This window comes from Chanos chanos, chromosome 9 (genome assembly GCF_902362185.1).
Source record: "Chanos chanos chromosome 9, fChaCha1.1, whole genome shotgun sequence".
Taxonomy (NCBI): domain Eukaryota; kingdom Metazoa; phylum Chordata; class Actinopteri; order Gonorynchiformes; family Chanidae; genus Chanos; species Chanos chanos.
In genome coordinates this window covers 36578519-36602628 of record NC_044503.1, presented here as the reverse complement: position 1 = coordinate 36602628, position 24110 = coordinate 36578519, and the positions used below count along the sequence as shown (strand labels likewise).

Below are 24110 nucleotides of genomic sequence, written 5' to 3'. Positions count from 1 at the left end.
ACCCACAGTGTGGCAAATACATATCCAAGATAGGCAACAGCAGGGACTGCTACGGCTTGGCAGATGAAGCAAAAAACAAAAGCAGTTGTGCTATACCAAAACATAAGCGGAAAATATAGCACTAAGACTTAAAATGTGCCTACTTGATAGTCAGTAGCAGAGGGAAACCTACCAAAAGTTGCGCAGGGAGCAACTACAAAATCAAACTAAAGACAAAAGACAAATCGACGGGTGCATAAACCTGAGCAAACCAATACACGGCAAATCTTACGCTGTTAACCGGCACAGGGTTTTGTTCCCTGTAACAAGACTACTTCCTGCTTTAGCGGACGCAGAGATTTCTCCCCTCCGCCTTTGCCCTCGTTGAGATATACATCGCACAGGGTAATGATTTAATTCATTTTAATGTACATGAATTTAGAGCATTGCATTCTTATTTCAACTGGTGTCATATGGATTTGTTCGGTTTATCTGCATCGTAATTGTTTCAGTATTTGATAAGAATTATTACACGGCTTTTTGAACTCTCGATTCTGATTGGCCAATTACGGCATTCTACGGTCTGTTATTTCTGTATAACAGACCGCTGCTATGTATAACAGATCGTTGCTATGGAACTATTTTTTTTTTAGCGGAAGCAATAAAATCATTTTTTAAATCAATGAGATCATTTTAGATCAATATTTTGTGTTAAATTATTCATTTCTGTAGTATGTAGCCATGTAATAAGAGGGATAATGTACAGCGAGCCGGTCATTATCGCCAAATAAACCTGGACAGAGTGATGCAGGACCCCGAGGAGAAGCGGAGGTCATTATCCCTCGAATGTATTATGATGAAGGAGGACATAATGAATAACTAAAATCCACTCTCTATGGTAGAGTTCAACTGGCTGCTGGTACATTGAATTGACCACTGTTGTCTTTATCTGTGCTATTATTATTATTATAATTATTATTATTATTATTGTTATTATTATTATTTTCTATTGAGAGTTAATGCTGTCTGGGGTTGCTTTTGTTTATTCTTGTAAGTTTGTTTTCTTTGTTCGGGTTTTTTTTTTATTGGCGCTCTGTTGTGCTCGTCTCCCTTGACTTGTGTGGCCTCCTCGTTGTACCGTAGACCTCTCTAGTAGTAGATTGGAGGCAATAGCCCCCTAGTTTGCAGTGTAAACACTTTTGGCTGATGCAGGATAGAAGACATCTCCTCTGGTTCACTTTAACTCTGAGGGTTCGAGTATTACAACTGCATGCACATATTATCGCTTATGGTCGGTTGATCAGCTGAAATTTACTTTCTGTTTTATTGAATTATATATTGTTAACTGAAAACACGCACACATACTATGTCAGTAACACATAGGAAGTAACTGTTATGCCTGACAGATGAGGAGTTTATTGGGAAGTTCAGTTCTGAACATGGGAGTGAAGTATATTTTGTTTCCATACACACTCCTGTTTATGACTCTCTCTCTGTGTGTGTGTGTGTGCGTGTGTGTGTGTGTGTGTGTCTGTGTGTCTGTGTGTGTGTGCGTGCAAAGGACCAAAACAGCTTCGCTCCCTGTGTCCACAGACCTGAACAAGTCTCAGTGGACATTGTGAGAATGGAGAAAACTAAAAGGATTGACTGTGGGGACAGAGAAGAGAAGAACACTGTCTGTAGAATGAGTCAGTCTGGACAGTGTGAGGAGGAGGATCCTGTTGACTACAGGACACAGAGACCAGGATCTCCAGTACCCAGCTGTGTGTCTATGAAGAGTGACAGATCCGTACGTAAACCTCCAGACTTCAGCAGAGAACCAGTTCCCTCTGAGTCACAGTGAGTGATTGTATTTATACTGTATTGACTATATGTATAATATAAATTGATATCAACACTGGATGTAATACATTCACACTGATAATGTCAATGTGTATAAACATAGCTAAAGAGAGATCACACAGGTTACAGTGAGATGTGTGGATATTTTCATTCAGATATTTGGAATCAAAGAGAGTCAAACTAACACACAAACAAAATGCTGTTCATATGTTGTAGTTCTTGGCTGTTATGAAACCAAACATTGATATGATTAAATGAAGTGGTCACCAAACAACAGGAAATGTCACACACTGATTCAGTCACTTTACCTGTGAACTCTTCAATGATTTTCAGATGATTTTTCAGCAGATGATTCCTTATTGTCACTCTGTCACATTGACTAGTGTTTATGACATATGATATGCTGTATACTATACACTGACTTACCTGCTCAATTCTCCCAGACCTCAGTACACACTCAGTACACACCATTCAAATCATTCTCATCCAACAAGGACACAGTTCACACTGCAAGGACAATCATCAGAACTGTGGAGAAAGTTTTAGATAACAATTATTTGGATGGTTTAATGTTTTAATTGGCATTAACGATGATCAACAATTGATCTGTCTCAAATTCTGTATCAGTGATAAAACTGCCTCATATTCAATTATCAAACACAGCACAGTTTAGTTCAAATATATCAGTTAAACACAGACCAGACTAAAATGACCAATAGTGAACTAAACACAACACAGTTTAGTTTAAACTATTCATAACCACTCACATATATCCATTATCAATAGTCTCATTAGTTTCCTTTATAAATGTTATGTTGTGTGGTATCAGTTAGAAATGAAAACAGAGATATGTACATTTAATTTATTTGTCCTGTTTGGTTTCCATTAGTGAAACTCTCCCATTCCCCTCTGTTCAATCAGCTCCACTCTCTGAATGATTAAACACTGTGTAGTGGGAATTCTTCACCAGCTGTCAATCATTATTGTTACACTTCATCACTATCATCCTAACTGTATATGAGCCCTAAACTCAGCTTAAAAGGCTGATGAGAAGGGTGCAGCCTGCCAGCCTTGATGGAGTCATATGTCTCCCGAAGAAATTATCTGTCAAATATGGAAACTCAGGTCTGATCCAGGATCAGTCCAGGTGTGGCCTGTGTCATCAAGTTCTGAGAGATTCTTTTTTTTTTTTTTTTTTTTTTTACTCAACTCCTGATCCTCTCTTTCTCTCTCTCTCTCTCTCTCTCTCTCTCTCTCTCTCTGTGCAGTGTGAAGACAGATCTAGATGAGGATCAGACTGAGTGTTTCCAAAATGTCCAACACAGAATGTCCATGTCTGAGTCAGATGATGTGCTACTGAGAATCATTGAGGGTCATAAAACCACCCTGAAAAATAAATATGAGTGCTTATATGAAAGTATCAGACTGAAAGAAAACCAAACCCTCCTCGACAGCATTTACACAGAGCTCTACATCACAGAAGGAGAGAGTGAAGGAGTGAATGAGAAACATGAGGTTTTACAGACTGAAACAACATCTAGGACACGGGACTCTCAAGACAAACCAATCAGCTGCAATGACATCTTCAAACCCTTGTCAACCAACAGAACTAAAGAGGAGAACAAAGCCTTCTATAGTCAAGAACCTGGAAGGAACAGACAAAAGCCAGAAATCAGAACTGTACTCACCAAGGGCATTGCTGGAATTGGAAAAACAGTCTCTGTGCAGAAGTTCATTCTGGACTGGGCAGAAGGAAGGACCAATCAGGACATTGATTTCATGTTGGTTCTTCCTTTTAGAGAACTGAACTTGGTTAGAGATGATCAGTTCAGTCTTCATGGACTTCTGCTAGAGTTTCACCCAGAACTGAAAGAATTGGATCCAAAGAAATATAATAACTGTAAAATGCTGTTCATCTTTGATGGTTTAGATGAGAGTCGATTTCAGTTGAATTTTTCTGAGAGGTTGTGTGATGTGACCACAACATCATTAGTGAATATACTGATATCAAACCTCATCAAAGGAAATCTTCTTCCTTCTGCACTCATCTGGATAACCTCCAGACCAGCAGCAGCCAATCAGATCCCCTCTCAGTTCATCAGTCGTGTGACAGAAATAGTGGGATTTAATGATTCACAGAAAGAGCAATACTTCAGAAAAAGAGTCAGTGATGAGAGTCAAGCCAACAGAATCATCTCACACATCAAGACATCAGTGAGTCTCCACATCATGTGTCACATCCCAGTGTTCTGTTGGATTTCAGCTACTGTGCTTCAGGAAATGCTGCGTCAAGACAATGTTAAAGAGATCCCTAAAACTCTGACTGAGATGTACACACACTTCCTGCTCATTCAGACCAAAATGAAGAAACAGAAATATGAGGAGAAAGTTGAGACAGACTCAGAGAATCCTCTGGAATCAAGCAAGGAGATCTTTCTGAAACTTGCTAAACTGGCTTTTAATCAGTTACTGAGGGGCAATATCATGTTTTATGAGGAGGATCTGAGAGAATGTGGCATTGATGTGAGTGAGGCCACAGTGTACTCTGGGATTTGTACTGAGATCTTTAAGGAGGAATCCGTGCTTCGACAGAAGAAGGTCTACTGCTTTGTGCATCTGAGTGTTCAAGAGTTCTTTGCTGCTCTCTATGTGTTTTACTGCTATGTAAACAAGAACATGTTGGCACTGGAGTATTTTATGCCAGTAGAAATCAATGCATCAGACAACAAATCCAGGACGGCACTGAACTCATCTCTGCTCAGAGTGAAGACAAACAATGTTCCCTTGGTTAAGTTACTGAAGGAAGCTGTGGATAAATCTTTGGAGAGTAAGGATGGACGTCTCGACCTGTTTGTCCGCTTCCTCCATGGCATCTCACTGGAGTCCAACCAGAAACTCCTACAAGGTCTGCTGACACACACACAGAACAACCAAAAGAACATCAAGAAAATAAGCCGTTACATCAAAGAGTTAAATAAAGACGGTGTCCCACCTGAAAGGTGGATCAATCTACTGCACTGCTTGACTGAAATGAATTATCGCTCTCCCCATGAAGAAATTCAAGCTTTTGTCAAGCCTGAAAATTATAGAACTAAACTCTCACTTGCACACTGCACAGCACTGGCCTACATGTTTCTGATGTCAGAGGAGGTGCTGGATGAGTTTGACCTGAAGAAATACAAGACATCAGATGAGGGTCATAGGAGACTGGTCCCAGCTGTGAGGTGCTGCAGAAAAGCTCTGTGAGTTTTTAGTTTCACACATTTGTAAAGTAACACTCTAATTGTTGCTTTATATGAAAGGAAAATGAAGTATGGCTGATCTATGCCGTTTTCCAAGGTACAGGTGGCTGTTTTTGGAAATATTCTCAGTTTGTTTCCAGTTTTGAAATTATTAGGTTATTCATGAATTATTACATACCATAAACATTACAGGAGAGATTACATTCATGCAGGCAAACCTACATACACGACAGTACAGTAATTGGATGATGGACAGTAAAATATCTGTGCATATAAAATATGTAGGTTGTGTGTTATACATCATTATCTCTGTTTTTATCATTATTTTTAGTCTACGCAGTTTCAACAGGTCTGATACCAGAGTACATAGCCCAGGGCTTTTCAACTACACATTCAAATGGGCTGGATTTCAGAACCAGGTCTTGTTCATAGCCCAGAAAATGTTTTGCAGTCTGTTTAAATTGAAACATATACATTGATTTAAAACCATTACAGCTTTACACACATTTAAATTTACTTACAACCTATTACTTACAAACTATTACAACCTTACACATATTTACATTTATTAACCATTTGGAACTTTTAAAGAAAACTTTGTCAAAGCAGGCTGTCAAACAGTGGTTTTCATGGTCAATGTTTCTCGACAAAGACATTTTTATCAATTTTAGAACACTTTGTAGCTGACAGGCAGGTAATGGCTTTGTGAACAAGACTGAAATCATAGTTTGTAAGTGAAGATTAATGCAGGAACTTGAAATACATTTTAAGCCTCTGTGACTGTATCTTTGTGACTCTCTCTCTCTCTCTTTCTCTCTCTCCAGACTTGCTGGTTGTAATCTCACTGAACAGTCCTGTTCATCTATAGCCTCAGTTCTACAGTCAGTAAACTGTCCCCTGAGAGAACTGGACCTGAGTAACAATGACCTTCAGGATTCAGGAGTGAAGTGTCTCTGTGTGGGACTGAAGAATCCACACTGTAAACTGGAGATACTGAGGTCAGTGTTAGTCAAGAACTGAAAAGATATTAATAAAACGTTTCGTGTCATCTCTTTGCACTGTGTGTTAGATCATTAGCTGAATTAATTTACCTAAACTTATCAGTTTTCATATCTTTTCTTGTGGTTCTTTTGCTGTTGTGTGGATTAAAATGATCTCTTGTTATGCTGATTTATATGCTGAAATCTTGCTGTGCTGTGTCCCAGTGTGAGACAGAAGACATCACAGGAGAAAACTATACTCCACTAGTTTACATTTTAATTGTTCATATTTAATCATTATACCATGCAGGGGCATCAGGAACCTCACATTTAAAGAGATCGGCCAGCGGTAGTTTACTGAAATTACATTTTAATCACACATAATTATATCAGAATTTTATAAGAAGCATCGTCATGTCAACCATCCTATAAACCAGCAGACGAGAAATGTCTTTTACTGAAACAGTGGCAGAAAAAAGAAAAGAAAAAAAACAACTTCTTTCTCCATGCTGCAGTATAGAAGTTAGGACTAAAGGGCAAGCCAGAGGAGATGGTTCTCTGCACAGTCAGACAGGAGTTGCAGGTGCTTCAAGAGGCAGCCATATCTTTCACAATATCCCCTGTTGCAGAGTCCAAGAGGAGGTATAAGATCCAGAGTGCATTTTCCGCCAAACAGCTGGGGCTGGCAGAACACACTTATCCTGTCCGTACACTGCAGCAAAAGTACAAACATCAAGCTGTGTTGCCTCCCCAGTGGCTAAACAGAGTTCACCCAATGTGGCAGATCGGCTCCGATTGCACACACCTCATCACATCCATAGAGCCCGTCTGGTGGGCCAGCCGCCACGAAGATAATTCTCGGAGGGACTCTGCAAGGCCCAGCTCAAGATATCAAGTTCAGCCCTGATTCGCCGCAGTGCTTCTTCACCTCCACGTTGTCCCCGCCAGACTTGTTCTCGTGTGTGGAGAAGTTGTGGCCGATGAATGTGGAGTGAGAAGTTAGCTGTGAGATCACGGCAAGACCAGGAAACCATGAACCTCCTTCAAGAACAGATAGTGAGGGTGAATGTCGACAACATCAAGCATTTAACTTATCTGGGTGTGCATGTGAGCACACACATACCGGGAGCACTGAGCAACCGCGCCAAAGGCCGGACCGCACAGGGAGCACTTTGGGGTTTAGTGCCTTGCTCAAGGACACTTCAGCCGTGGATGTTTCCTCCCAGTCCTGGGAGTTGAACCAGCATCACAAGCCCGCTGCTCTAACATTTAGGCCACGGGTGGAACGAATGCTAATCTGTAGTGAATCTCCTTATACTTCACTTGCAGATAGTTTTGATTGTTAACAAAGTATGTTCTTTGGTGTTTTTACTGGAACATGTTTGGATCTTGGATATGATGGTGATTCTTTTATAAATAGTCTCACTGCATGTTATTAGCTACCATGACGTTTTGGTTAACTTCTGTCATGTAGTTGAGTATGTATGAATCTGTGAATGTGGCTCTGAATATGTAATTATTTCTGTGTTCGTCATCAATATCTCTCTCTCTCTCTCTCTCTCTCTCTCTCTCTGTCTCTTTAGACTTGCTTATTGTAAACTCACTGAACAGTCCTGTTCATCTATAGCCTCAGTTCTACAGTCAGTAAACTGTCCCCTGAGAGAACTGGACCTGAGTAACAATGACCTTCAGGATTCAGGAGTGAAGTCGTTCTGTGTCGGATTGAGGAATCGACACTGTAAACTGGAGATACTGAGGTCAGTATTAGTCAGTCATTGGAAAATAATATTTATAATATGTTTTGTGTCATTTCTTTACATTGGACTTTCCTGCATTGTAGGTCTATAGCTGAATAAACTTGAATTAAGCTTGAATTTTCTTACCTGTCCTTATCAGTTTTCATGTCTTTTGTTGTATGTCTTTTTCTGTGTTGTCTGCATTGAAATGAACTCTTCTTATGTTGACTACTGTGCTGAAATCTTGCTCTGTTGTCTTACTGTGTCTCAATGTGAGACAGAAGACATGACAGAAGAGTTTTCAGAGACAGAAAAATAAGGAGCTGTATTAGTGGGTATCGTCTTAAAAGTTCAGTTGGTGTATATTATATATATATGTGTGTGTGTGTGTGTGTGTGTGTATATATATATATATATATTCTTCTGTTCTCCACAGCTAGTTTACATTTTACATTTTATTTATTCATATTTATACATTATGCATCAGACATCTCATATTTGAAAGAGGTCAATTGACGGCTTGTGGAGTAAAACACAGAATTTTACAAACTGTTTTTAGTCCCAGACAGTCAGGTCCATACAGTGAAACAACGCTTTTGTTTGTTCCTCAGCTTTTGATCTGATTCCTTTAATCATTAGTTTGTTTGGACATTTGATTCACTGTCTCTGTGTTGAGTTCGTGAAAATTTAAAGTTTCATTTTCTTAAGTGGCATAAAAAAATGCAAGAGTAATATTCACTTTGTTCCTTTAGATGTGTGTTAAAACGGTTTAGTAATTAGCCTCTGACACGTTAGCTATAGTATGTGAGGGGATTCTCTCTCCAGACACAGCGTGTCCACTTACAGTCGAAGACCGGAGAAATCTCTGACTGAAATCTACTTTTCTCCAGCAGATTCTGTAGCCTGTTCCTATTAGTCAATAATTCAGTATCTGTGTTTAAATAAATGGACAGCTGAGCAGTTGTAGGTAAATGAGAGAAGTATGGCTTTGAGGGAGCAGTGGAAACTTGGTAGTGTAATTCAGGGGTCTGGTGATACAGGATAGAACACAGTGAGAGAGAAAGTGAGGGGAGCAGGTCATTGTGTTTGGATCAAATGCTAATCTGTAGTAATCTGCCTTGTTCTGCATTTGTAGACAATTTCAATAGTTAACAAAGTAATGCTTTTTGGTGTTTTTACTGGAACATGGTTGGATCCCGGATATGATGGTGATTACTTTATAGCTAGTCTCATTGTGGGTTATTAGTTACCATGTCATTTTGGTTAACTACTCGCACCCAACTGAAGATACATGAATTTGTGAATATGACTCTGAATATGTAATTATTCCTGTGTTTGTCATCCTCTCTCTCTCTCTATTTCTCTCCCTCTCTCTCTTTCTCTCTCTATCCAGACTTGCTTATTGTAAACTCACTGAACAGTCCTGTTCATCTATAGCCTCAGTTCTACAGTCAGTAAACTGTCCCCTGAGAGAACTGGACCTGAGTAACAATGACCTTCAGGATTCAGGAGTGAAGTTTCTCTGTGAGGGACTGAAGAATCCACACTGTAAACTGGAGATACTGAGGTCAGTATTAGTCAGTCATTGGAAAATAATGTTTATAATATGTTTTGTGTTGTTTCTTTACATTGGACTTTCCTGCATTGTAGGTCTATAGCTGAATAAACTTGAATTAAGCTTGAATTTGCTTAAGTGTTCTTATCAGTTTTCCTGTCTTTTGCTGTGAGTCTTTTCCTATGTTGTCTGCGCTGAAATGAACTCTTGTTATGTTGACTACTGTGCTGAGCTTCATTAATGGGTATCTTCTGAAGAGTTCAGTTGGTGTGTATGTTTCTGTATTATTCACTTCATCCCTTTACATGTGTGTTCAAACGGTTTTGCAATTAGACTCTGACACGTTAACTATGGCATGTGAGGGGATTCATTCTCTCTCTCTCTCTCTCTCTCTCTCTCTCTCTCTCTCTCTCTCTCTCTTTGCACCAGCAAATTTGGTAGCTTCCTCTGTTCAAATTTGTCAATAATTTAGTATGCATGTTTTTTTGTCCGGAGCGAATGCTGGTTTATCGTGTTAATCTGTAATATTTGCCTCGGTCTTCTCTTGCAGGTTATTTTGACAATTGATAGTTCTATGGTGTGTTTACTTGTACATTGGTTTGAATCTGATGGTGATTATGCTATAACTAGTTTTGGTGTGTGTTGTTACTATGTCATTTTGATTAACTAATGTTACCCAGTTAAATATGTATGAATCTGTGAATATGAATATGTAATTATATCTTCTGTGTTTGTCATTAGTCTCTGTAAACTACAGTGTAGAGTAGAAAATCATTCACACTTCAGTCACAAAATCACACTGTAAGTGAAGAGTAATGAAGGAGACTCTCTCTCTGTCTCTCTCTGTCTCTGTCTCTCTCTCTTTCTCCCTCTCTCTCTCTCTCTCTCTCTCTGTCTCTCTCTCTTTCTCCCTCTCTCTCTCTCTCACACACACTCTCTCTAGCTTTACTCTCTGTAAACTCACTGAACAGTCCTGTGAAGCTGTAGCCTCAGTTCTACAGTCAGTAAACTGTCCCCTGAGAGAACTGGACCTGAGTAACAATGACCTTCAGGATTCAGGAGTGAAGTTTCTCTGTGTGGGACTGAAGAATCCACACTGTAAACTGGAGATACTGAGGTCAGTATTAGTTAGTCATTAAAAATACAGTATTTATAATAAGGTTTGTCTGAATTGATGTTTTAGGGAACTCTTTTCAGAAACATCCTAGGACTGCTCTGAAACTTTGTCTCAACCCAAAGTGAAAACCGACTGCCTCAGATTTGACATTGTTTTTGTTTACAGAACTGTTAGATTTATTTCTCAAATGAAGTGTTTGTGCTGCCATGACACCATCCATAATTTATAAATTATAATAAAAAAAAAACTGTACAGTCTTGACTCTCTGTAATTATGGATAGTCTTTTGTACCATGTATTTGTAAGAGTAACATGATTACACAGACAGTAGTAAGTGCAGTCCTCAGTCTGAAAATGCATTTATTACACTTAAAATATTCATACTACATAATAGAATTGGAGAGACAAGAAAGCTGCAAATCAGTCAGTCAATCAGTCCATGATACCTGTGTGTGTGTGTGTGTGTGTGTGTGTGTGTGTGTGTGTGTGTGTTTCCAACCAGCAGCCCCTCTGTAAAGAACAAAGTATTGTCAGTGTGAGTCATGGTAAATGTCATTATTACTTTATCTGTTTAAATGCTGACTAGAAGGGAAAACACAGAAACTATAGTCCATAAAAAGTGAGAACTTTACCCACACAGTTAATCACATCTCATTCTTCCTGGTGAAAGGACAAAAAGATTGAAACAGGTCAAATGTCCTCTTTGCTGCTCTAATAACTACACAGCCCAGATCAGGGGCTGTTTCATATGTTTAAAACCTTCAGGTTCACATCCCAAACTCTAAAATCTCTCTCTCTCTCTCACACAGTAATATGTCTCCTATCGCAATCTTGTTGTTAGATGGTGAGTTGTCAGCAGTAATAACCATAAGAGTGAGTTTGTTTCCTGTGGTGGTTTTGTGTTTAAATCAGCAGTTTAGTTTCAGTATCACCACTCTCAGGGCATCTGTACAGCTTCACTGTTGAGCCTCTTCTGTGTAGACTGTTATGGGACATAAAGGGATTTCGTATAGAAAGAGATTAAGCATGTTTTATCAGCAGACACGGATACCACTGACACAGAGTCTCTCTCTCTCTCTCTCTCTCTCTCTCTCCCTCTGTAGGTTGTCTGGTTGTTCAGTGACAGAGGAAGGCTGTTCCTCTCTAGCTTCAGCTCTGAGTTCAAACCCCTCACACCTGAGAGAACTGGATCTGAGCTACAATCACCCAAGAGTCTTAGGAATAAAGCTGCTCTCTGACAGAAAGAAGGATCCACACTGTCGACTGGACACACTCAAGTATGTAGAACAGGACTCTGTGTGTGTGTGTGTGTGTGTGTGTGTGTGTGTGAGAGAGAGAGAGAGAGAGAGAGAGAGAGAGAGAGAGAGAGAGAGAGAGAGAATTTTTATGTGTATGTACAGATGAGGATGTGAAGGTGTGTTTTATTGTACATATCTTTATGAGAAAGAGATTACGTGTGTATATACAGTGATTATCTCTGTATTCATGTGTGTCTGTTGGAGAGAGTGGGGTGTGTATTTGGCTGTGTGTGACTGTGTTTGTGTGTCTGAGAGAGACATATTTTTGTTTGAAAGAGGGAGAGAGTTTATTTGCATTTGTGTATGTATCTGTGAGAAAGAGTATGTTCTCCCTCTGGGTGTGTGTGTGTGCGTGTGTGTCTGTGCGCGTGTGTGCATATGTGTGCATGTGTGTGTGTGTGTGTGTGTGTGCACGTGTGTGTGTCTGTGTGCGTGTGTGCATATGTGTGCGTGTGTGTGTGTGTGTTAGGCAAATCTAGCCTGCTGGGGGTTGCGTCCTGACTCCACACTCACAGTGTGGGGCTCAAAATCAGTGTTAGACACAAAATGCTGTTCCACACCAAGTGAACTGTGTTTTTCTGAAGTTTATTGTCATTATTTGCAAATGAAAAAGTGTCCAAACATTTCTGGACAGTTAGACTTAAGGTTAGAGTCAAGGTGAACGTTAGGGATAGGTTAGGCTGGTATTCTTTAGTTACAGGAAACTGGGAGTCATTCAATTCGTTGAAATGAATTAATGCACTGTCGTGCCAATGGTAAAGGGAAACTCTGGTGAATGGTTCCCTGTGAATACTGGGCTTAAAACTAATGTCACATGACCGTAACAATAACCCTATTTCAGAACCTGAACCCAATGACATTACAGATATCCTCTATTTGCAGCTCAGCGCTCTGATCACTGAACCTAGAAATGAATCAAAATAACTCTTCATCAGCCTTTACATGTAATAAACAACAACATTAAAGTAGCAAGTGCAGTAATACTCTTCAAATTCAATACTTCTATAGCTAACTAAGGTCCTGGATCACCACATTCAGCATCTTGGAAATAATGTACCACGTACCCAGAGGGCAGGAATATGAACATACACGTTTATTACAACGATCAAATTCAAACGGTACAGAATGAACAACTACGCGAGTATGAGGCATTACTCAGGAAGAGACACGCTTAACCCGAAGAACTGTCTGAGTCATGTTGTAGTGGAGTCACTTACACAGAAAAAAGGGGTAGTGAGGGAAGGAGAGGAAAAGGGGGAAAAAAGAAAGAGAAGAGGAGGTCCAGCCATGTTCAGGTAGGAGAGACACCGGATAATCTGAGGGTGGCAGCAGTGGACCAGTGGACCGAAAGCTGAACTGAAAGCTGAACTGTAGGATAGCAGGGAGTCTGGCATTTGATCTGATTTGCAGACGGGGGTGGGGGGCGGTGGGGGTGCTGCTATCCTTTTGGGGGTGTTTCTGCCTGAAGGGAGGAGACACTCCTTGGAATTTGGTGAGTGACTGAAAGGGTCAAGGAGGGGTGAATAGAGATAGAAAGGGTCAGAAAGAGAGAGAGAGAGAGAGAACAGGGGGACATGGGGAGAGTCTGTGCAGCGTTTAACCTCAGAATCATTGAAACATTTATTTGTCCACATATTGCAGAGTACAAAGTCTCTCCTCCAGTTGCCGCCCAGCCCTCTCATCAATGATCTGTTCTGTGTTTTCTTTGTTTCAGTGTTGATCATGGATCATGGATTAAAAAACGACAAGAACTACTAGAGTGTAAGTGCACACACACATACAAACACACACACACACACGCACACTCACGCACACACACACACACACAAATACACACACACACATACACACAGAGCTGAGAGTGTGTGATATGCTTTCTCCTCTAATTTCTCTTCTTCTCTGTAGATGCCTGTGATCTCACACTGGACCCAAACACAGCAAACACACACCTCTCTCTGTCTGAGGGGAACAGAAAGGTGACATGTGTGAGAGAGAAACAGTCGTATCCTGATCATCCAGAGAGATTTGATAAGTGGTGGCAGGTCACTTGTAGAGAGAGTCTGACTGGACGCTGTTACTGGGAGACTGAGTGGAGTGGAGATGCTGATATATCAGTGACATATAAAGGAATCAGGAGGAAAGGATGGAGTGATGACTGTGTGTTTGGAAACAATGAAAATTCCTGGAGTCTGAGATGCTTTGGTAACAGTTACACTGCCCGTCATAATAATCAGGAAACTGTCATACCTCACCACCCCTCACACACACACAGAGTGGGAGTGTATCTGGACTGGTCGTCTGGAACTGTGTCCTTCTACAGTGTCTCCTCTGACACACACACACTCACACACTTACACACATTCTACTGCACATTCACTGAACCCCTCTATGCAGGGTTTTATGTTTATGATAACTCCTCAGTGTCTCTGTGTCAGATAAAATAAACAAACACACACACACACACACACACACACACTCAAAAGCACAAACACAAAAGTGTGTGTATAAAGTACAGTCAGAGTTTTATGTATCAGAAATCTGTGAGTGTAATAATAAAAAACTTGTCCATTTCCAGAGATTTGTTTTCTTCAGCGAGAATTGTTGTTTGTTTATCTTATTCTTTTGTGTTGTAAACACAGTTCTCATCAATATGGATGAGAAATAATTCATTAAATATACACTCTCACACACACCAACACACATACACTCTCTCCCTCTTTCTCTCTCTCACTCCCTCTCTCACACACACATATTTATTCACTCTGTGTCTCTCTCTTCCACACTCAGATTCTCTCTCTCTCTCTCACACACACACACACACATATATTTATACACATGTGTACATTCTCTCTCTTCCACATATACATACACACTCACTCTCTGTCTCTGTCTTTACCACACTCATACACACACAAATACACTCTGTCTCTCTCTCTTCCACACTCTTCCACACGCACACACACGCACACACACACACACACACACACACACACACACACACACACACACACACACACATTATCACCTTATACCTGCCAAGAGGGGACCACAGTTTCTAAACATTCTTATGAAACAAAAAAAGAAACAGAAAATTACATTGAAGTTCATTGTTCTCTCTCTCACTCACACACTTATGTTTACACTGTTTCTTTAACACACACACTCTCGTTCTGTCTCTCACACAAAGACACTCAATCTCTCTGTCTCTCACACAAAGACACTCAATCTCTCTGTCTCCATCTCTCACCCCCCCCACACACATACAATCATTCTATCATTCACAGTCTCTCTCTTATACAAACACATATACACTCTCTCTCATATATATATATATATATATATATATATATATATATGTGTGTGTGTGTGTGTGTGTGTGTGTGTGTGTGTGTGTGTATGTATATATATGTATATGTATATATATGCACTCTCTCTCTCTCATCTGTGTGATATGATAAAAAATCATTCTTATTCTTAACAACAATAACAGCGACAGACGATAGCCGTGGGCTTTAATAATAATACGAAGATGAAGAAGAAGAAACGACTTCTGTGTATATCAGGCCAATAACAGGGAGACATTCGGATTAAGATAATGATGTAAAGACAAACAAATTACAGGCAGACACATACAAACCACTGACATCAACACGCAACACTGGGACAGTAACAGCTTTCAAAATGGACATGTTTAGACACTGACCTTGAAAGATTCAAATTAAGGTTCAGTCAGTATAAGGACAAAGAAGACTCACAAATGAGATTGATGTAAAATGACCAGTTCATTAGGCTGTTAACTCCGGTCTGGTCTGTAAATGGTCAAACAGGACTGTTTACCTCGGTGGGCTCTTTTATTTAGAATGGCATTTTGGACACTTTAAACTCTCACTGACCCGTTAAGGAAACATGATGGAGTTTGACTGGACGTCACAGATTAAAACTCCTCAAAACAACACGGGCCTTTATAACACTCGGAGAAAGTTTTTGAACATTTATTACATGGGCCTTTATAACATGTGGAGAAAGTTTTTCAACATTTATTACACGGGCCTTTATAAAATGTGGAGAAAATTTTTGAACATTTATTACACGGACCTTTATAACATGTGGAGAAAGTTTTTCAACATTTATTACATGGGCCTTTATAACATGTGGAGAAATTTTTTCAACATTTATTACACGGGCCTTTATAAAATGTGGAGAAAATTTTTGAACATTTATTACACGGACCTTTATAATATGTGGAGAAAGTTTTTGAACATTTATTACACGGGCCTTTATAATATGTGGAGAAAGTTTTTGAACATTTATTACACGGGCCTTTATAACAAGCGGAGAAAGTTTTTGAACATTTATTACACGGGTCTTTATAATATGTGGGGAAAGTTTTTGAACATTTATCACACGGGCCTTTATAATATGTGGAGAAAGTTTTTAACATTTATTACATGGGCCTTTATAATATGTGAAGAAAGTTTTTAACATTTATTACATGGGCTTTTATGACATGTGGAGAAAGTTTTTGAACATTTATTACACGGGCCTTTATGACATGTGGAGAAAGTTTTTGAACATTTATTACACGGGTCTTTATAATATGTGGGGAAAGTTTTTGAACATTTATCACACAGGCCTTTATAATATGTGGAGAAAGTTTTTAACATTTATTACATGGGCCTTTATAATATGTGGAGAAAGTTTTTAACATTTATTACATGGGCTTTTATGACATGTGGAGAAAGTTTTTGAACATTTATTACATGGGCCTTTATGACATGCTTTTGAACGTTTGTCAAATGTAGAGGAATAACATGTGCATTACCTGCTCACATTTTTATTTAATGCTGAAAAAGTCATGCATATATGAGATGTGGAATAAAAATCTTTATTAAAATTAGAAACAACAGCAACAACAACAAAAACAATTGTTGTATGTGAACCCTTCATGGTTGTGTGTGTGTGTGTGTGTGTGTCAGTCTGTGTTGTTTTTTTGTGTCTGTGACATGTGGATGATTTGTCTTCTCATTTTTGCAGATGTGACTGTTCTAAGAAGCTTTAAACACACACACACACACACACACACACACACGGTGGAGGAGAAGGGGAGATGTTCTGAGCTTATCTGTATGTATTTCTGCCACATCATCATATGTAACTATAACTGAACAAATCATATTATGACCAAAACACAAGGTGTTTAGGTCACTGCTGGATTTGTGATGTTGCTGTATTTGAAGTGTCCATGAGGGTAGAAAAGACTGAGATGATGATGATGTTACTCTGCAGTCCAGTGCAGTTCTCTATTTCACATGTTTTTATATAGTTAACTTTTTTTTGTATAGTGAACTGTGAAGAGAAGTGAGACATTGCTGTTTCTAGCTGAGACACTGTGGTCAAACCATCTCACCCACTGCACATGTTCCGCATTCAAACAGCTTGCTGTTGGTGGTGGTGGTGTGTGTGTGTGTGTGTGTGTGTGTGTGTGTGTGTGTGTGTGTGTGCGCGCGACTACTGCGTGATCTGTAAAGTCCAAGAAAAGCAAGGACAGATCTCATCACACAAACAGGACAGTTACAAACCAGGTCACATGGTGTGACACTTCTGAAACCCTTCAGAGCATGAGGAATAAAACCCTCATAATAAACAGTAAACAGAAAGCATAAACAATAATTCAGAGACTCTTCATATGAATGGTGCTAATTCGTGGTAGCAGCAGAGACTGCACTGTTTCTCACAAAAAAAAAAAAAAAAAAATCGTAACAATGACTCACACACTGTCTGTGGTTTCCTTTGGCTTTTCAGAAATAACCATTTGTCTAGGGAGGAGATGATGCACACAATCTATATTTGAACAGCCTTGGTGTGTGTGTCTTTCTGATATCATGACCACAGTTGGGCTGGGTGTATTTATAAAGCTGTAGTTTTCTCTGAGAGGCTCAGTGTACAAAGACTCCATAGAGCAGACTGAGAAAAATGTTTCGTCTCCTTTGGTTCCTGCTCAGCGTTGGTTATCTGACTGGTAAGAAACTGTTCATGAATTCAGAAATGGATTAAAAAGGCAACAAATACACACTTATTTCATCAATGGTTGAATCTAAACAGTGGGAAGAATATGCATGCAATGCACATATAAAAAAAAAAAAAACTGTCATCGCTCTTAAAGTAGTATTATTGTCTTACCAGGTGTCAGTGAACAGGCCATCGCTCTGTATGCTGCTAATGGAGAGGATGTCACTCTGCCTTGTCTTAATGGACTACGTTCTAACTGCACTTCAGCTGGGTGGACGTACTTAAACATGAGCACGACCAAAGTCCAGCTCGTCTCTCGTGGGAAAATCCACCCAGAGAACGCAGACAGAGCTGCGAGGCTGAACCTGGGACAAGACTGTTCTCTGCACATAAAGGAGGTTAGAACGGAGGATGCTGGACTCTACACCTGTGGGAAGTATCTGAGTGAAGATGGAACTAAGGCAACCGTGCATCTGCGTGTTCTCAGGAGTAAGGACACAGAGCTCCCTGCTCCGTTTCTCCACAGATGTCACATTAACGCAAGATTTTAGGATCACTGTTAAGGGTGACAGACTCAGACCCAATCGCAGACCCAGTGAGGTGAAACCGAGTTTTATCGAAATGTCAGGCAGCAGTCTCAAAAACAAAGTCCAATCCAAGTCAAAGCCACTAATTCACAGAGCAACAAATCCAAATCATATGGCAAAATAGCTCAAAAACAAAACACAGTCCAGGTCAAACGAATCCAAGTCACTGGGCAAGAAGCAGGTCACAATTAACACGGTCAGGATTTTAGTTTTCAGAAGGCAGACTTCCTCAGCCAGGTACAGAGAATCTCACAAACACAGGACCTAAATACACAGAACGACTAACTACAAAGACTGAGTATTGGAGGAAAACAGGAGGTAACAATGCAGGTAATAATGGTGATCAGGTGAAGGGCAGGAAAAAGAGCGCACAGGGACAAACAGAGGCACCTGGCAAGTCATTGCACAGAGCGGCCAGCAGAGGGCGTCCAAAAGTAACAGTCCCGACAGGAGTACTGAAAACCATAGCTGAAGTAGGAGCAGTAGCACAAGAATAAGAAATATTGTTAAAATTATTTTTGTTCTGTTTGTTTTCATTTAATGGTTTCTTTAAAAAAAAATTGGAAGCTGTTTTTTTCATCATGTCTTTTCAGTCATTCCCACACAGACTGACGTGAAACCTGGCGGCACTGTGAAACTCCTCTGTTTCCTTCACGCTGGTGATGGGAAATGTTTGGATTTGTTTCATCCTGATGGAGTAAGTCTTCACTGGGTGAATGAGGCAGGAGCTGATCTACAGACAGACTGCAGATTCGATATCAGAACAACACAGGACTGCAGCCGCGCTCTGTCAATAAAACTACAGGGCCAAGACAACCACAGGATATGGACTTGTCAGCTAACAGAACGAGGAACAGTGAAGATCTCAGCCGGCCATATCACCAGATGGGCAGGTAGGATATCGTACTGTTGGGAGAGAGGAGGTGGTAGGATATCATACTGTTGGGAGAGAGGAGGTGGTGGGATATCATACTGTTGGGAGGGAGGAGGTGGTAGGATATCGTACTGTTGGGAGAGAGGAGGTGGTAGGATATCATACTGTTGGGAGAGAGGAGGTGGTAGGATATCATACTGTTGGGAGAGAGGAGGTGGTAGGATATCATACTGTTGGGAGAGAGGAGGTGGTAGGATATCAGACTGTTGGGAGAGAGGAGGTGGTGGGATATCATACTGTTGGGAGAGAGGAGGTGGTGGGATATCATACTGTTGGGAGAGAGGAGGTGGTGGGATATCATACTGTTGGGAGGGAGGAGGTGGTAGGATATCAGACTGTTGGGAGAGAGGAGGTGGTAGGATATCATACTGTTGGAAGAGAGGAGGTGGTAGTATATCAGACTGTTGGGACAGAGTGGGTGGTAGGATATCATACTGTTGGGAGAGAGGAGGTGGTGGGATATCATACTGTTGGGAGAGAGGAGGTGGTGGGATATCATACTGTTGGGAGGGAGGAGGTGGTAGGATATCATACTGTTGGGAGAGAGGAGGTGGTGGGATATCATACTGTTGGGAGAGAGGAGGTGGTGGGATATCATACTGTTGGGAGAGAGGAGGTGGTAGGATATCATACTGTTGGGAGAGAGGGGGTGGTAGGATATCATACTGTTGGGAGGGAGGAGGTGGTAGGATATCATACTGTTGGGAGAGAGGAGGTGGTGGGATATCATACTGTTGGGAGAGAGGAGGTGGTGGGATATCATACTGTTGGGAGAGAGGAGGTGGTAGGATATCATACTGTTGGGAGAGAGGGGGTGGTAGGATATCATACTGTTGGGAGAGAGGAGGTGGTAGGATATCATACTGTTGGGAGGGAGGAGGTAGTAGGATATCATACTGTTGGGAGAGAGGAGGTGGTAGGATATCATACTGTTGGGAGGGAGGAGGTGGTAGGATATCATACTGTTGGGAGAGAGGAGGTGGTAGGATATTATACTGTTGGGAGGGAGGAGGTGGTAGGATATCATACTGTTGGGAGAGAGGAGGTGGTGGGATATTATACTGTTGGGAGGGAGGAGGTGGTAGGATATCATACTGTTGGGAGGGAGGAGGTGGTAGGATATCATACCGAAATTACATGTTTATCATAGGGTTTCATTTTATGAATTGCCCCTCTCCAGGTGTCAGTGGACAGGAGAACACTGTGTACTCCAGAGATGGAGATGATGTCACTCTGCCCTGTCATAATGTGGCTGATCCTGACTGCTCCACAACTACATGGATATTCAGCTACCAGACTGAAATAGACGGATTCATGTATATACCCCGCTGTCAGAGGTCTGTAATTGAACTTGTATCTCATGGGAAGATCAGTGTAGAGAACAGAGAGAGAGCTGACAGACTGAGTCTGGGGTCTGACTGCTCTCTGAACATTAGTAGAGTCAGACCTCAGGATGCTGGAGAATACACCTGCTATCAAAGTGGTGGAGAGAGCACCTTTGTTGATCTACACATTCTTGACAGTGAGTGTGTTTCCTCTATGACTAATGTTACTGCAATGTTTTCAGGGTTAATGCTTCTAAGCACAAAGCACTTTCAAGTCAATCAATATACACCATTCTGATGGAGGTTCCAAGTTTTTTACATGTTGTTTTTTTTGTTTGTTTGTTTTTTTCATCTCATCTCTGCTCTAGTCCGCTCTAACACACAAGACACTGAGATGACCTCTGGTCGCTTTGTGATTTTCTCCTGTGTGTTACATCCTGATGACAGAGGGTGTAGATCTGGTCCCCAGTCTTTTGGCCTGAACCTGAACTGGACAGTAGGGTCTAACTTCCCAATTTCAGGCCCAGTGGGTTGTCCCAACACCCTCGCTGTGAAACTTCAGGAGGAGGACAACAACAGGGCATGGTCATGCCAGCTGACTAAAGGAGAGGAGGTTATGGCTTCTATTAGCTATGTTACCAAATGGACAGGTAGGACATCAAACATAAAACTCATTTTATCACCATTACTGTGTACCAGTCTGAATCTCTGTGAAGCTGCTCTCTACCGTAATATGTTCCCAAAAGTAGCCAATCAAGACTGTTCTACAGTTTCACATTAATTCTCCTCACAGACCAAAATCTCTTAATTTGTTTCTCTTCTTTCCCCCCTCAGTCAGAGCATCACCTTCAGCAGGTATGAAATCTCTGTTCTGAGCCATTACAGTTTTTGTTAGAATTCATTGCAGACTCCACCTTTAAAATACTATATCATTTCGGTATTTTTAAGTTTTCAGCTTAATCTAATGTGCCTTGATGTTGATGCCACTGAATAGTTTTATTAACTCTAATAAATGCATAGAGTATGTAAATATCTTCTTTATTTAACTGCAGTCTAATATTGAAAAGTAACCATAAAAATGTAAAGAAACTATTTTGAATGAGTGTTCCTTTGTCTCCTTTAAATGAATTAATGTGTAATGTGCCTTAGAACAACCTTTGTGAATGTGTGTGTTTCAGACCTGATCATCAGATTGACCATTTTCTCCATCCTGGTGTTTGTGCCTCTGATCTTTGAAGCTGTGTTTTATTTAAAATGTAAACGGAGAGATCCAGTGAAGTCAAGGTAAGCACCTCCGTGATGCTGTAGCACTGGAAGCCCAGGCCTCTCTCTTAACTGATTCCTTACTTTCATCAGTTTTTATTTCCGTTAATGATCCATTGGGATTGTGACTTTTTAAATGTCACTGACGTTGTGAAAAACTCCCTGCTGGATTTAGTGAGATTATGTCGCGCTTTAGGCTCATAAACTCGTGCGCATGCACCTGCTCATGCTTTAGTCAGCTCCCGACACGCGCAGAACCGCTCCTTACTTCTGTCGAACTAGCATAAACTTGATGTTGTTTTACTGTGTGGGCATCACTGAAAATGTAAGTGCATATACTGTGAGTGATGAACATTCTTGCGCTTTAATTTACTCAGGTTTATAGTTGTAATTATTAGATAACATGTAGACATCTTTCCTTTATTGTGTAGACTTAAGGTTGATTTCAGTATGGTTTACATATCCCAGCAGTCCAGCTGCGAAACTTGCGGCACGAAAGTGGATGCTTAATTACTAAAAATAACCGATAGAAGTGTATTCTCTATGGATGCATATTCACCTATTTGTAGTGCATTTGTTTAGTCAACTTGACGAAGGTTATTCCAAGTAATCATAGTTACGGCGCCAGTCAATTTACCAAAGCATATCGCCCGTGCTGTTCGCGCCACGAGTAGGTGACATGGTTATTGGACGTTGTATGTTCTGTTTGTGTTCATAGACATCCACCTAGTGGCCAAAATTTGAAATTGCTTTATTTGGCAACCTACTATATGTTATCTTGTTACATTGTTTGTTTGCACATTACTACTGTATTTTTTTTTTTTTTTTTTTACCGTTGTGTTTCTTATTGTTACAAAATCACACACACACACATTCACACACCTGAGCAGCTCTTTGTAAACCTGCTCTATTCTGGAATAAAACTGCTGAATTGTAATTGGAGGCTGCAGCTTCTCTCTTACCAGTGCATTCTTATACAGGATACTGCCAGCTATCAGCAGACACACACAGTTTATCACAGATGTCTAAAGAACCTCTTAGAAGAAGGTTGAATTGATTTCTTTCTTTCTTTTGTTTTCAGTTAGTCCCTCAGTTAAGGAGCTTCAAAAGAGTATTTGAACCACTGAAAACCTTAACCAGTCGAACGCAACCCAAACATCAGGAAATCAGGTCTGAGTCAACAGGAAATCCAGCAATTGGACTTAACTAACCTTATAACCATAATCCAAGTTTTAATGCTAACACACGAGCATAAACGTACCAGACAGTACAAAACCTTTTAACATGTTGTCTGAAAGTCGACTGGAAATTCTCCAAATGCTTGTATTAAAAAAAAAAATACACACACACACACACACACACACACACACACACACACACACACATACATACATACACACACACACACACACACACACACACACACACACACACACACACACACACACATATATATATATAAAATGCATCCCCCTCTTTCTAGCAGTTCAAATTCTCAGTTAGCCAAATGCTTTTACACATTTAGGGTTTTTTTCCCCTACTTGACATAACCAGGATGGTGGGAGGAGTACAGACTCAGCTTGAATGTGTGTGTATGTGTGTGTGTGTGTGTGTGTGTGTGTGCTGACTCAGTCAACTGTGTCAGCACCCTCCCCCCTCCTTCTTCCTTAAAATTAAGAGAAGAGAAAACTAAAGTAAATGTTCCTCTCTTTGTGTCATGGCACAAAAATCTTTGTCAGATACATGATTTATTCAATTTTCGGTGTGAAAATTTGTGGTGAGTATAAAAAAATGGTTATATTTCATATGGTTGAGTGTAATTAACTAGTTACTATGACAAACAGCTCAGTAAACAGTATAATTGACCAACAGTCAATAAAGACTCAAAATGTGACCATTAATATGCACTTAAAAACTGACTGCACAGAACTGTTGAATTGCTAAAAAAAAATACTATGAAAGATGATCAATGTGATACACATAATGTCGGCATGATATTATTTGAATTAGACCTAAATAAAGCAAGCTGGAATATTACATCATGATTTTAGGATCATGAAATCTTCACAACATATTATGATGATATAAATGTGTTTATGGAGTATATAGAGACAGTGTAATATACATATATAACTTATTTGTAAAATGCTGATTAGACTTATGTGACCCAAGCATTTCTCTAGCCTATACTAAACACAGAACTGGTTTGTGCTTTTATGGATATTTGGAGAAGACAATGAAACA

General features: G+C 40.2%; 2 protein-coding genes across 2 annotated transcripts in view; both read left to right on the top strand.

The window, feature by feature from the left end:
• The window catches only part of LOC115821728 (NACHT, LRR and PYD domains-containing protein 12-like), a 66851-nt gene that overhangs the window by 20637 nt on the left and 22104 nt on the right, over nucleotides 1-24110 (top strand). The window contains exons 6-8 of the mRNA XM_030785528.1: nucleotides 5888-6061; nucleotides 7627-7800; nucleotides 11554-11727. Coding sequence (XP_030641388.1) covers nucleotides 5888-6061; nucleotides 7627-7800; nucleotides 11554-11727 — 522 coding nt within the window. The remainder of the gene's footprint in view (nucleotides 1-5887; nucleotides 6062-7626; nucleotides 7801-11553; nucleotides 11728-24110) is intronic.
• On the top strand, nucleotides 3148-5067 carry LOC115820524 (NLR family CARD domain-containing protein 3-like). Its single transcript, XM_030784140.1, has one exon. The coding sequence runs from the start codon at nucleotides 3148-3150 to the stop codon at nucleotides 5065-5067; it is 1920 nt and encodes a 639-aa protein (XP_030640000.1).

Coding starts and splice junctions, on each gene's coding strand:
- LOC115820524 (XM_030784140.1), top strand. CDS start 3,148: ATGTCCATGTCTGAGTCAGATGATGTGCTACTGAGAATCATTGAGGGT.